At 37.7% G+C, this 14,439-nt stretch overlaps 2 protein-coding genes across 3 annotated transcripts; both read left to right on the forward strand.

The window, feature by feature from the left end:
- Nucleotides 1–8,176: 8,176 nt before the first annotated feature.
- Nucleotides 8,177–9,691, forward strand: ndufb6 (NADH:ubiquinone oxidoreductase subunit B). The gene is made up of 4 exons (XM_019110339.2): nucleotides 8,177–8,451; nucleotides 8,625–8,717; nucleotides 9,342–9,386; nucleotides 9,524–9,691. Exons 1-4 carry the CDS (start codon nucleotides 8,272–8,274, stop codon nucleotides 9,593–9,595), a joined length of 390 nt encoding a protein of 129 aa, XP_018965884.1. The 5' UTR covers nucleotides 8,177–8,271; the 3' UTR covers nucleotides 9,596–9,691.
- A 600-nt stretch (nucleotides 9,692–10,291) lies between these two features.
- On the forward strand, nucleotides 10,292–13,938 carry toporsa (topoisomerase I binding, arginine/serine-rich a). 2 transcript variants are annotated; one of them, XM_042716285.1, is made up of 3 exons: nucleotides 10,292–10,504; nucleotides 10,618–10,683; nucleotides 11,260–13,938. In XM_042716285.1, exon 3 carries the CDS (start codon nucleotides 11,263–11,265, stop codon nucleotides 13,684–13,686), a length of 2,424 nt encoding a protein of 807 aa, XP_042572219.1. In that variant the 5' UTR covers nucleotides 10,292–10,504; nucleotides 10,618–10,683; nucleotides 11,260–11,262; the 3' UTR covers nucleotides 13,687–13,938. The 2 variants fall into 2 exon arrangements, with proteins under 2 accessions (XP_042572219.1, XP_018965878.2); XM_019110333.2 differs by having other exon boundaries at nucleotides 10,292–10,683.
- The last annotated feature ends 501 nt before the right edge of the window (nucleotides 13,939–14,439 follow it).

Genomic DNA, 14,439 nt, shown 5'->3' on the forward strand with positions numbered 1-14,439 from the left:
AATGTAGCAATAAACTTGTAAAGCTATGGCTTTCTTATGCAGTGAACTGATTCTGGACCAAGCCTCAGAGACTTGAGAATATGAGTAGCTCTGTTCATCTTTTCACGTGTTTTGTTTAGATTGTGTGTATGTATAGCAGCAGTCAAACTGACAAGTCAAAACTGTATGACCGTACCGTGTGAAGGGGGGAAAAGCTCTTTGTTGTTGAGGTGTTGGTACTGTTAGAAAATTATATTGATGCTAGTTCATTGTCTTTCCCCGTAACTTACTTGCAATAATTTTTTGAAGCCTTTATTCTTCAGCAGTATATATGCAGTGCAGTGTGCAATATTCAGTATATGAAACAAAGTTCTTTGTGCTGGGAATTCCAATTCTTCACAGACAGTCCCAGTCTTCAAAGCAGGTTAGACCAAAATAAATAACAAAAAGAAACAGAAAAAAACATGTATATTTGAAAAAAGAAGCCAAAAATATTGGTCACTGAAAGTGATACTATATTTTCTGTAGTAGCTTTTGTATTATATTTTCCTAAATAGTTCTTGATTAAAAGACAAATAGAGGAGTATATGAAAATGACAGAAAATGAGGCCAAGCTAATTTTGTTTGGGAGAATTCTGGCATTTGTCCCTAACAGTCATGCTGTGCCTTGACTTGTCGTATCCCTGTTCTTTTCCCAATCTCTTTCATACATCCCTCCAACCATGCTCAGAACCACAACCTGCCAGCTTCCATCCTCAGAATAGACTCTTCCTTGTTCTTTTGATGAGAAATTTGGGTTAGTCACCTCTGACCTCCATCTTTTTTTTCTCTCTCTCAAAAACGTGCTTTCCATTCTGCCATGCAACATCATCCACTGCGACACTGGTCATCTTCTCTTGTGGCAGCTCGTCTCACCCCATTGAAAAGCGTTATCTTATCAACTCTGCCCTTGAGGCACTTTTCATCTGTTTTTTTTTAAGCTTCATAATAGCTGTGTTGTTATAGTCCTTATGCCTATGATGTGTTTTGTATTTCAAACAATGAAGTGGAAGACCTTGGGAGAAGAGCATTGGAATCAATCATTAATGGCAGCTCGAGTCCTCCCCACACTCTCCCAATGGTAGTTCCAGTTTAGTATTAAAATGTGTTTAGGCGATCATATTATTTGATCCTCTGCCCATAAGAGAAAACAAACAGCAATATGATTCAATTTGTTTGTAAAGGGGTCGGGTGTATTAGAAAGCAGCACTGTTTCAATATTATGGTGCATATTGTGACCAACACATTGAGTTTAATCTCTTTATTCTCTGCAAATACTGAAAGGAGTATGGAAGCCCATTTTCTACCATGGAATAATAAATAATAATAATTAAACAAATTGAAAACAATAATAAAAAATAAAAAGGTAACTGTGACTTTTTATCTCACAGTTTGGACTTTTCTGTAGATATAAACTCAGAATTCTGACTTTTACACAATTGTCAGTGTAAACTGAATTCTGAGTTTTTCCCTGGACACAGAATGAAAATAAAATAAACTTTTTATATTACTTCATAATATATATTAAAACATTAAAATGAGATAAAAACTCAGAATTGCAATATAATTTTTTTTTATTTCTTGGCAGAAACTGGCTTCCAGAGGAGGGAGAAAATGGTTTCTTTTATTTTATTATTTTTTTTTTAATATTATTTTGTTTAGTTTTGTTTTGTTTCATATCTTTTTAAAGCTACATTTTTAAGAAGAGTTTACATTTATGTCATGGGTATGCCTGACTGTTGTAGCAAAACTACTCTTTTTGAGTGTGATTCAGTATGTTGATCAAAAAACCTCTCGCACAGAACCTCCCATTAACATGCTTTGATTGAAAGTGCAGAGAATTAGGCATGAAATTTTATAACATCACTAAGAGATTGTAGCTTTCATGGGCATTATCTAAGAAATACTTTGTGACAGAGACAGGGCTATTCAGTTGTTGCAGGCTTTTTTTTATTTCATGTTTTTTTTTTTTTTATATTGTGTCTTTATATTATTTTATATAAGTATGTCATGGTAATTAATCATTTGTTGTATGACAGGCACAGATATAATTATGTGGAAAGTGCCAGGTGTCCAAGTATTTTAAATGTGTGTTCCATTGCTCTGAGGAGAGAGAAAAAAAAACAGACCAGGAAGAAACAAGTGATACTTTGTGTTTTTCTGCAGAGCATGTACGATTGAGAATACTTAAAGTCAGTGCAGCAGGAAAGCTAGATGGGGTAAAGACAGGCAGTGAAGGCTACTAAAAAAGACCAGAGTGACCAAGAAAAATATATAGCTATATAAAAATTCCTTTTACCTTTGTTATTCACATAAAAGCACTAGAAGAGGGAAAGAAAAAGATTCCTGCCGTGTAGATTCTTTTAGTTATAGATTTTTTTTTTTTAACCCCTTCCAATTTTGGAAGGCATCAGGTGTAATATCAGATTTATCTTTATATAACTATAGATTTGTGAACCATATTTTCTGCTCACTTTTCCTCTCCCCTGCTTTTGTTTGTTTTGTGTTCATGGAGCAGTTTGTTGACAGGTCAGTGTGTGTGGCATAGCTCACTGAACGCTTGCGTTTTAGCATGAGGAAAACGGAGGGAGGGTTCTGTGCCAGAGACCTGTGAACAGATTTCCTTTTAGAATACAAGTAATATGCATTCAGATGTTGTATAATATTGTAAAGGTGTTTTTTTTTTCTTTGTGTGTGTGTGTCTATGTGTACATACACATATTTACCTGGTGCTGGCTATGTTTGAGCCCACACTCTAAGGTATTATGTATTCTTGTATTGTAATATAAATAATTAAAATGTTTTATACATACTGGCTCTCCAGAGTCATTATTTGTAACAGTCTTTGTAAAAAAAAAAAAAAGTATTTTTGTATTAAAAAAAAAAGAAAGTAGTGTAGATCATTGTTTTTCGTAAGGTAATTTTACAAGAAAATACTATTTTAATCTGTAATACTATTTAAAATCTACTTAAAATTTCACATTAATCCAATGTGCTACTTGCTAGTTCTTTGTAAGTATTTGTAAAATTTACTAGCAATTTCTGAGTAAATCCTACACCAACTTATTTTTTTCAGTGTGTTTGGGTCTGGGGCATTTTATGAACTAAACTTATTTGATAAGAAAAAAAAAGAGAGAAATGGCACAGGGGAGTGGAATAAGTTGTTCCACCTTTTACTTAATAAGAGTTCACCCCCAAATTAAAATGTGCTCACTCACAGGCCATCCAAAATGTATATGAGTTTGTGTTTTGATGAGAAGAACTCCATCCATAATGACTTGTGAACTGAAAATCTTGTGTTTGTGAAAAACAAATCCATCAAGGAGTTTCCATAATCCATAATAACATTTCTTTCAGCGAAAGAAAGTCCATCCCCTGTTGTCCTCTCACATTAAAATCCACAAACATATTTATTTATTTATTCATGCTGTAAACTTTGCTTGATCTATGCATATTGCTCTCCAGATTCAGACAAGATGACTTTTTCACTGGAGGAAGGAACATTTCAAGTTGATGAATTTGTTATCCAAACATGCAGCTTTTCACTTCACAAGTTGTTAGATAAATGACTGGATTTGTGTAGATTACTAGATTTGTGTATTATTATGATGTTTTTATCAGATGTTTGGACTCTCATTCTGACGGCACATATTGACTGCAGTGGATCCATTGGTGAGGAAGTGATGGAATGCTAAAATTATCCAAATCTATTCTCATGAAGAAATAAACTGATCTATATCTTGCATGGCCAGAGGTCGAGAAAAAGTAAACAATTCCTTTGTAGTGAGTGACAGTGTCTGCTATCAATTAAAATTAGACAAAAGTGCCTATACCAAGTTTCTAAATTATTAATTAATAAAAAATTGTGAGCACTGCTCCCATTGCACAGCTGCATCCTGTGGTCCTTTATTGATCCTGTTCCCCTTTCTTCTTTCCTGTTGTTTCCTCTCTTTCTATGGTTCTATAAAAATAAAGGCATAAAAGCCCATCAATAGAGACAACGAAGTGATACAGCATGCCCCATATCAGTGTTAATTTGCATTTTAAATAGGAAATCTAACGTGTTGTTTCATGTGTATAGAGCAGTGGTTCCCAATCCTGGTCCTGGAGAACCCCCAACACTGAACATTTTAGATATCTCCCTGTTCAAACGCACCTGATTCAACTCATCAGCTCATTAGTGAAGACTCCAACAATCATGGCTGCCATTTTGAAGGGTCGCTCCAAACTGAAGTGCTCATAACTGGCCACTACAAAGAGCCAGGCACGGTTGGGTGCTAAGCACCCCCAAACAAAAACGAAAGCACCCTCAGATAAAATAATTAATACCGTAATATTTTTCACCATCAATAAACACACAGCTGCACACACATACACAAATTTGCAAAATCAATGCATAAACACGATCTTTCAAATTATGATATTATTTTCATCATGCTTTCATGCATAGGCGGAGGGTGAACCAACTCCAGGGTAAGGCTAAAAGCAGCCAAATCTATTAAGTACAAACATCATAAACCTGTCTTTTCAGGCAAGAACCAGACATGGGTGTCATGTAAAATACACTGCTCAAAAAAATTAAAGGAACACTTTGAAAACACATCAGATTTCAATGGGGAAAAATATAATGCAGGATATCTATACTGATATGGACTGGGTAATTTGTTAGGAATGAAAAGATGACACATTGTTTAATGGAAATGAAAATTATCAACCTACAGAGGGCTGAATTCAAAGACACTCAATATTAAAGTGAAAAAAAAGGATGCAGCAGGCTAGTCCATTAAGCTGAAATTTCATTGCAGCAACTCAAAATGGTACTCAGTAGTTTGTATGGCCCCCACATGCTTGTATGCATGCCTGACAATGTCAGAGCACGCTCCTAATGAGACGAAAGATGGTATTCCCTCCCAGATTTGGACCAGGGCATCATTGAGCTCCTGGACAGTCTGAGGTGCAATCTGGCGACGTCAGATGGACCGAAACATAATGTCCCAGAGGTGTTCTATTGGATTTAGGTCAGGCGAGCGTGGGGGACATTCAATGGTATCAATTCCTTCATCCTCCTGGAACTGACTGCATACAATCACCACATGAGGCCGGGCATTGTCGTGCACCAGGAGGAACAAGGACCCAATGCACCAGCATAGGGTCTGACAATGGGTCCAAGGATTCCATCCCGATACCTAATAGCAGTAAATGTGCCATTGTCTAGCCTGTAGAGGTCTCTGTGTTCCTCAATGGATATGCCTTCCCAGACCATCACTGACCCACCACCAAACCGGTCATGCTGAACAATGTTACAGGCAGCATAACATTCTCCACCGCTTTTCCAGACCCTTTTACATCTGTCACATGTGCTCAGGGTGAACCTGCTCTCGTCTGTGAAAAGCACAGAGTGCAAGAGGTGCTGCTCTCATCTGTGATGTTCAATGGCAAATGCCAATCAAGCTACACAGTGCCAGGCAGTGAGCACAGAGCCCACTAGAGGACGTCGGGCCCTCAGGCAACCCTTATGAAATCTGTTTCTAATTGTTTTCTCAGAGGCATTCACACCAGTGGCCTGCTGGAGGTCATTTTGTAGGGCTCTGGCAGTGCTCATCCTGTTCCTCCTTGCACACAAAGGAGCAGATACAGGTCCTGCTGATGGGTTAAGGACCTTCTACTGCGCTGTCCAGCTCTCCTAGAGTAACTGCCTGTTTCCTGGAATATCCTACATGCTCTTGAGACTGTGCTGGGAGACACAGCAATCCTTCTGGCAATGGCACATATTGATGCGTCATGCTGGAGGAGTTGGACTGCATACCCTTACGAAAAAGAAGTTTATTCAAGTGTGCTATTAGTATACTCCGTTTAAACTAAAAATAGGAAAGTATGTGTAACGGAGGCCAGCGAGTAGGTGAGCCTCCTTGTTAGTGCGTCCACATGCCGGAGACCCGGGTTCGAGGCCCACGAGGCGTGGCAGTGAGGAACCGGGAGAGAGGGGTTACACCTGTGCAACCTTTGTAGGGTCCAGGTATCGCCTCATGTTACCAGTAGTGACACTGACCCTAGCCAAATGCAAAACTAGTGAAAGACAATCAGAAAAGATGAGTAAAAAAAAAAAAATGTCAGTGGCCTCCACCTGTAAAACCATTCCTGTTTTGGGGGTTTTTCTAATGGTTGCCCATCTAGTGCACCTGTTGTTAATTTTATTAACACCAAAGCAGCTGAAATGAATTAACAACCCCCTCTGCTACGTAACTGACCAGATCAATATCCCAGAAGTTTAATTTACTTGATGCTATACTCTGATTAAAAAGTGTTCCTATAATTTTTTTGAGCAGTGTATGTTTAATGGGACTTAATTTGTATTTAATGTGATTACCATTTAATTAAAACATTAGATAACGTTTCTTCTCACGGTTATTCAAAAGGCGAATAAATTATGTACAGAAATGACATTATCAATGACTTTGATCTCTCGCACTCTCAAAAAACAGAACTATCGTTATAATCACTGAAGCTGTCTTACGCTGCGAAATGAATCCCTTGCTTACATTGTAAGTACATCTGCGCTTTGTCGTTTATGATGAAATAATTCACGGAATTCAGTCAGAGAACGCGCGCGCATTAAACAAAGTTGATGAGTTTCAGTTTTCAGACTCATCTGAACGCCTCTGATTGGCTATTGCATTCCTAAGCTCAACAGAATCGTGTGTGATTGGTTATAATGCGCAACACTGTAACAGCGCCTAAAATAAGCACTTTCTATTCATTTACACTGTGTTAGCAACAGACGTAATAGATTTAATTTGTTTGTGCAGGAGCATTTTTGTCCAATTTTGTGGCATTTTGCTTAGAGAGGCAAAGCAGGTCTGCTGTGGGTTTAGGGGTTGGGTTGCAAAGGGATGGACATACTCTGTTATGTTAGATTGCACCTATTTGGTGATACTACTTTCATACAGTTGAAAATTAGGATTAATATTATTTGTGAGCACCCACAATTTTCAGAAGCACCCTCAGTGATTTGGTTCTGAAACCGGGCCTGCAAAGGGCCCTTTAGAATTAAGGATTTAATGGGCACGGGATGATGATGCAAAAGGTCACTTCAAGAAACAGTTGTTTGCTCCCCTACACCCTTCAACCCTTAGAAGCGATCACTCCATAGGGTAAACACTTTGAAGGGATTAGGGCATAGGGATGAGCTCTTCCGAATGGAACACAGGGCTCAAATGATACTTGCAAAGGTGATGTTAATTATTAAACCAAACAAAATCAAACCTTTCAAAAACTCAGCAATATGACCTTTTTACTGAGTGACAATTAGTGGGTTTAATCGGTGACATTATTAATAGATTTATTATCCGGCGTCTTCTCGTCATCTCCGTGACTAGCTTCCTTCCCTTGGTGTTTTTACAGAAAAAAGGCAAAAAAATACATGGCACTGTCCAGTTTTCTCTTAGAACGATGATCTGAGTTACGTTTGCAATTCTCGATGCAGCAGGAATGAAAAACAATGGTGACATTTCTACAATCACGACAGAAAATCAAAATACTGCCCTGAATGAGGCAATGCTATCCTCTCAGTATGGCGCATAAACAAAGCCGTTTCCCAGAACTCAACGCGGCGTGACGTCAGCGTCACACTCTCTAATGTGGAAATGGTAGTTTCCCAGAACTTACTACATATTATTCATTATTCATATTACATTGGTTTCTTAAAGACACCCATAAACCAGACAATTCATAGATTCAAAGAGGTTTGATATTATGATATTATAGAGCAGTACATAAATTTTTGTTTTCTTCATAGAAAATTTTCCAGCATTTTTACTTACTGAGGTGTGACCTGAAAGGCAGCATACAGTGAAAAATACTGACAAATTGGGCACTGGTAAAATGTGTTTTATAGTAAAATATTTGCAAATTATATGTTAGCAAACAATTACTACTTTTGAACCATACATTTTGCACTCAGGTGATCTAGTAGTAGCGCCTAGCATGGCTTTGCTAAGTGCTAAAACAACAAAACCTTGAGCTCTTCTGTCGAAGAAAGTGTACATGCAGTTTTTTTTTTAATAACGCACGACCTCGTGTGGTAGTGCTGCGAATCATCACAATCGTGATTTGACTCCAGATCAGTAGGGGTCGCTGTGGAAAACCCCGATATTTATGTTGATGTTCCTGGGCTCGCGTTGCATTCTGGGATGCTTGTCCTCTTTAGATGTCATTGTAAATTCGGCTGTATTTGAGAAATAAGAGAAAATCAATATGACTGGGTACACAGCGGATGAAAAACTCCGCTTTGAGCAGTTAACAAAGCTTCGGCGGCAGTGGCTCAAAGATCAGGAGCTTAGTCCTCGAGAACCCGTCGTTGCACCCAAAACACCCGGCCGCATCGAGCGATTCTGGGCTGGATTTCTGCAGCCCAAGACACTCTGGAGACTATACGTGAGTTTATGCCATATGTGATTTATATCTGATTAAACACATCTAACGTTAGAGAAAAATCGTATGCTGTGTTTAGTTATTTGCAATGAACTGAATTCTCTGAACTTTTTAACAGCACAATACTAATATAACCTCCAATTTTGTCTTCTCTTCTTTTTATGCGAATGAACCAGACATTTAAAGCCTATAATGCCAGTGTTTTTGCGGTCACGCGGATTCTGATCCCTGCCTGGATCGTGCATTACTACGTGAAGTATCACGTCAGTGTAAGTTGATGGTGCTGTTATACTGTTTTAGCTACAGTTACACTGCTTTGATTGAACAGAACTGTAATTTGTGCACTGTCCTAAAATGACACGGAAGGCTTTGATAAGATTTCATTATTTTCTGAATATCCACTACATTAGATACATATCAAACTGTAAAAAAAGAGAAAAATCCCATTTACATTGTATTAATTGTATTACTATCTCTCTCTCTCTATATATATATATATATATATATATATATATATATATATGTGTGTGTAGATATTTCTCTCTCTCTCTCTCTCTCTCTCTCTCTCTCTATATATATATATATTAATAGAATATCTCTCTCTCTCTCTCTCTCAAAGGCCTTAAAGTGCTTGAACCCCGGTAATTGCTGCTTGCAGCTATATATGAAATATAAACATAGCCTTTATGACATTTGATGTCTTATTTCAAAGAATGTCAGATTTATTCATCTTTTTGTTACATTTAATAAATGTAATCTAAAAACTTTCATAAAGGTTTGTATTATGTGTGCAAAGGTTGCAGATAAAATGTAACACCAAATATCTTTGTGCTTTGGCTGATCATTGTCATTCCTAGATATAAAGTTCAAAAATATATTTCTTGTTTCCACAGAAAATGCCATATGGAATTGTTGCTCTTAAACCCAGACTGTTTCCTGTAAGTATATTTTGTCCAAACATAATTATTGCACTAATAATCAAAAGGTGTTTTGTAAATTACCTTCAAATAATCATTCATTTTGATGTTTATGTATGTTCTCATGCACACCTTCTTTGCGTGTTTATGTTTTTCAGGGAGACACCATTGTGGAAACAGGAGAAGTTGTCCCGGATCTTCCTGAAGCAGACAGTCATGGTCATCATTGAAGATGCCAGTGTATATTCAGTATAGACATACATGTCAGCACTGGTTGTAAAAACATGTTTGTGTGAATACCATGTCAATAAAATTTATTATACAGATTCTGTTTGCCTGTTCTATGCCTTTGATTGACAGTATCACACCCTTTTTGGTACATTCTGAGATCCATAAAATTTAGTTAATTTAAATATTGTTTTACTCCATACATCTCACATGAAAGAAGAGTCTTAATTAAAAACTCTTAATTAAGAGTGTTTTAACTTTTAGCTCAAAAAGGATACAATAGTTACATTATTGACATTATTGAGAATATTTGGTATTTGTTATTTGTTATTGCATCATTTTGAAAAATGTATCACAAGTCAATGCTTTAAATGTCAAATAAGACAAAGACAATAATAAGGGGCAAATCCAAAAGCAGTAAACTATTGAAGTCTTTGTGTGAATACTAAATTAAAATATTTTCTTAAATGCTCCTCAAAGCTTTGTCGTTGCTATTTAGTAAAAAGTTCTCAGAATTGTCTGAGTGTTTAAGTATTTTGAAATTATGAAAGGAAAAGCATAAACCACAACTAGAAGGAGCTACTTTTCTGATACATCATTAACGCTTCAAAATTTCAAAACTCACTTTTGACGTTCGTCTCGCATATAATTCATGGGCTTTTATTTTGAAGTAAAAAACAGGAAGTTTGAGGATTTCACTTCCGCAATTTTCATGTTTTGATACGTCATGATGACCAACGTTGCTTATGTAGACGGACTGAGAGTTATTGTATCTTTTTTGGTCGTTATTAAGCGCTTTTTTAAATATTTGCAGCTGTAAAGTTGTAGCAATAATCCGTAAGATATAATGCGTTACATGTTTTTTTGTATACCGTGTATTGATCTTTGAAACGGCGCTGGGTTGTTAGGCAGTAAGTTACATTATCTTCAGGTCAACATGTTTTGGTGGATTCTGTAAAACAGTACTACAAGTATTAAACGGTGCACGGCATAATGTTCTTTTGTTTGTTTCGGATATTTTAAGCGAGATGCTCCCGGCGGAATTCAGAGAATCTAATGACTTCGAAAGTTTCAGCAAATACACATAAGAGTAAGTTTAAAACATAATTTTGAAAGTTTTTCATATTTTTATTCGTTTTTGTTTTCTATCTAATTTTTATGGAAATATTTTTATAGCGCTTAAACACAAAAGTTAATGTGACACCGTATAGGTTTGTTTATATTTTGTAAACATGGTAAAATGGCAATATTATGTTATTTCTGTCAGACATTAGTTTATTACTAATGAGAAAAACTAATAATACGAGAAAATACGATCACATAAATAGGCGACTATTTATGTGACCGTATTTACTCATATCGAAATGATTTGGCGGACAAAAGGTTTTCAAATATTAATAAACAGTGAAGCTGTTTTGTTTAAAATAATACTATGCTATACTGTCGAATATGGTTTGCTCTTAATGAAACCTTTTCTTCATTTTCATAACAGGACATATGTATCACCTTGACATTTTGGACTTGATCCCCCTTAAAAAATTAAAATGAGTTTTAACTCATTCTTATTCTTTTCTTTTATCATATTATTTAAACTTAAACACTTTATCAATTTTTATACATGTAGCAAATGCAAGTAGCCTAATAATTAAAATATTTCTTCCATCAGATTATGGCATCCCCACAGATGAAGGAGCGTCTGTCAGGTGTTGTGTTAAATACTGTATCAAAAGGAGCATCTCCAGAATCAAAATGCCCAATATGCCTGGATCATTTCAAAAACATATCATATCTGGATGTGTGCTTACATAAGTTTTGCTTCTGCTGCATCCATGAGTGGTCGAAGAACAAAGCAGAATGCCCTTTGTGCAAACAGCCATTTAATTCAATCTATCACACTATTAAATCTGAAGATAACTACAAGAGGTTTGACCTGCGACCAACTGAAAATGGCTCATTTGGCAACATGGCAGGGCAAAGATTCAGGTATCGCACCACGCTTACAGGCAACCGCAGACCAGCACAGAGGAGAACGTCTCCTCCTCCTGACCATGGGGTCATATTTGAGGGCCTGAGGGGATCTCTTTCACAGCGGCACAACAGAGATCTCCACAGCATGCTAAGTAGGTTGGCAGTAAGACAGGGAAGAGACAGAGAGGGAAGGACTGTGCAAAGTCTTCACGAACAAGAAATGGTTAAATTCAGACGAGCCTTGTACAGAAGAGGTGTGCGAGTCCAGAACATTCAGGATGGTGGTCGTAGCAGGGAGACTTCTGCAGAGTTCTTCAGAAGAAATCCAGCTTGTCTTCACAGGCTTGTGCCTTGGTTGAGACGAGAGCTGACTGTTCTGTATGGCACTCACGGTTCCCTTGTCAACATAGTGCAGCACATCATCATGACTTTGATCACTCGACATAACTTGGATGACCAGGTTGTTGTACACGAGATTCGACCCTTCTTGCTATCCCATACAGAGCACTTTCTACATGAGTTTCTTAGTTTTGCTCAGTCCCCATTCAACATGGAGGCATATGACCAGCGTGCAGTTTATGACTTGCCTCGGCCCTCCGGAGAGGGTAGCAGTTCGGAAGCCTCTGTGATCGCCATCTCTGAGGATGAAAGTGATTCTTTAGTGTCAGGATCCCAGGATTATGCCACTCCTAGTCTGACCTTAAGCCAAACAGCATGGGATGATGAGACCCCAGGGCCATCCTACTCCTCAGAGCCATCTCAGGTATTATCTTTTCCTGTGAGGGACTCGGATTCTGATAGTAGTGTAGGGGAAGCAGTAGTGTCTGTTGCTGCTGTGCCACATCAAGACCGTCCAGCAAATACTGCCACTATTGCAGTAGAAGAGGAGCATTCTGCTGGCAGTGATGATGACTGTGTTATTATCGGCTATGTTAAGCCAGTGTCAGAAAGGACTCCAGAACTGGTCCAGCTTTCATCTGATTCAGAACATTCTGAGCAGAATGCAGAGCTACGAAGCCCTCGGGCACCCCAACACATTCGATTTACTTCAGATTCTGATTTGTGTCCCACTGACACTCAGAGAACCTCGAGGGGGCCATTGAGATGTTCTCGCTCACCTGAGAACACCTCTAGTCACCCAAGAAAAGAAGATAAATATGGCAAAGGGTATCATGAAAGGGAGTTGTCGGGATCTAGAGAAGGATCTTCGCGCAGCAACAGGACACACTCCTCCTCTCATAGCAGGAAACACCCAGTGTCTAAAGAGAGCAAGCATGAGCAGAGACGAGAAAAAGAGACAAGTCACCACACCTCATCTTATTGGCATTCATATAGCCATTACAGTCAAAGAGACAGCAGCAGGAGAGGTTATACACGCCACACCAGCTATTACAGAAGTGTACATGATCGCTCTCGTTCTCGATCGCATAGTAGAAGGCGGAGCAGGGACCGTCAGGACAGAAGTCACTCAAGGAGCAATTCTGGGATCAAGTCCTCCAACCATCAGGACAGAAGTCACTCAAGAAGCAGATCTAGAATCAAGTCTAGCTTCTCCAACCGTCAGCACAGAAGTCGCTCAAGGAGCAATTCTAGAATCAACTCCAGCTCCTCACATCATACATCACGGCATGATGATCATGGCAGGAAAAAGAAATACAAAACAAAGCATCATGAGGAACCCTCTAGCAAACTGTTTACTGATTCTGTTAAAGATGATGCAAAAAAGAAATACAAGAAGCATCACAAAAAGTCCAAGAGGAAAAGCAGGAGTCCAAGCAGAGATGACAAATCTGAGGGTCACAGTAGGAAACATCACAAGAAGAAGAAGAAGCACAAGAGGAAGAGCAGGAGACATAATAGTGAGGAGAGGGTGGGAAAAAACAGCCCTGTTCTCATTACAATTGCTAGTGATAGTGACAGTGACAGTGCTGACCCCAGTGAACCCTCAACCAGTAATAGCTGTGCAGCTGGCTCCATAGTCCCAATAGCAAACAGTGCTACAGAAACTCAGCCGTTCATGTCCAGATTCCTAGACATAGACCAAGAGTCAACTGCTAGAACTGGATACAGTTCTGTGGGTGATGCAGGGAATCACCCCGACAGATTAACGCCAATGCCTCTGTGAGTCTGTATGTTCAGTTTAATGGAACTCCTCAATTTGTGGCAAATAATGATTGACAAAGGACTATTGTTGCAATGCCCACATGTATTTTCAGTGTTTCATAAATACAAAAGGGATGGGTTTGAAATGTAATTTTGATTTGGGGTTTCTTGTTTTTTTTTTTTTTAAGATATATGTACATTAGCATTTGTGATTTAATTGAAAATGTATTTCATTTCAAACTCCCCTATACAAGCAAATTAATAAATTTTCAAATTTAGTGTTCCTTTTTTTATTTGGCTATGTCTAATAAATTGAAAAGGATCATAAAAGTATCTTTTTTACTGAATGCATTCTTTCATAATGTGTTCTTTTGTGTGCACGTTGTATTTCTATGTGTATGTTTGCTTAAAATAGTCTGGAAGCAGTTTCATGCACAGGCATTCATTATAAATTTTTGTGCAACATTTAAAGTTTATGACACATGATCTCAGTGTATATCGTAGGATTTCTAAAACAATTTCAGAAAATACACTGAAAATTAATCTTTAAATTGAATCAGTACATTGATGCAGAGAATAAATACTTGATTTTTTGATAGTGCACACCATACTGTCCAAACTATTTTTACAGGTAAAATAATGTAAACCACCATAAGAAATAAGTACACGTGATCCATGTTGAAAAATCCATTATGTTTTATGAGCCAACATGATATATTACTGCAAAATGTACAAAAATTTGATTTTTTTTTTATTTATGTTTTTAGCAAGAGTA

Source organism: Cyprinus carpio, chromosome B1, assembly GCF_018340385.1.
Source record: "Cyprinus carpio isolate SPL01 chromosome B1, ASM1834038v1, whole genome shotgun sequence".
NCBI lineage: Eukaryota > Metazoa > Chordata > Actinopteri > Cypriniformes > Cyprinidae > Cyprinus > Cyprinus carpio.

Coding starts and splice junctions, on each gene's coding strand:
- ndufb6 (XM_019110339.2), top strand. CDS start 8,272: ATGACTGGGTACACAGCGGATGAAAAACTCCGCTTTGAGCAGTTAACA. Junction 8,452..8,624: donor AGACACTCTGGAGACTATAC/GTGAGTTTATGC, acceptor CGAATGAACCAG/ACATTTAAAGCCTATAATGC. Junction 8,718..9,341: donor ACGTGAAGTATCACGTCAGT/GTAAGTTGATGG, acceptor TTGTTTCCACAG/AAAATGCCATATGGAATTGT.
- toporsa (XM_019110333.2), top strand. CDS start 11,263: ATGGCATCCCCACAGATGAAGGAGCGTCTGTCAGGTGTTGTGTTAAAT.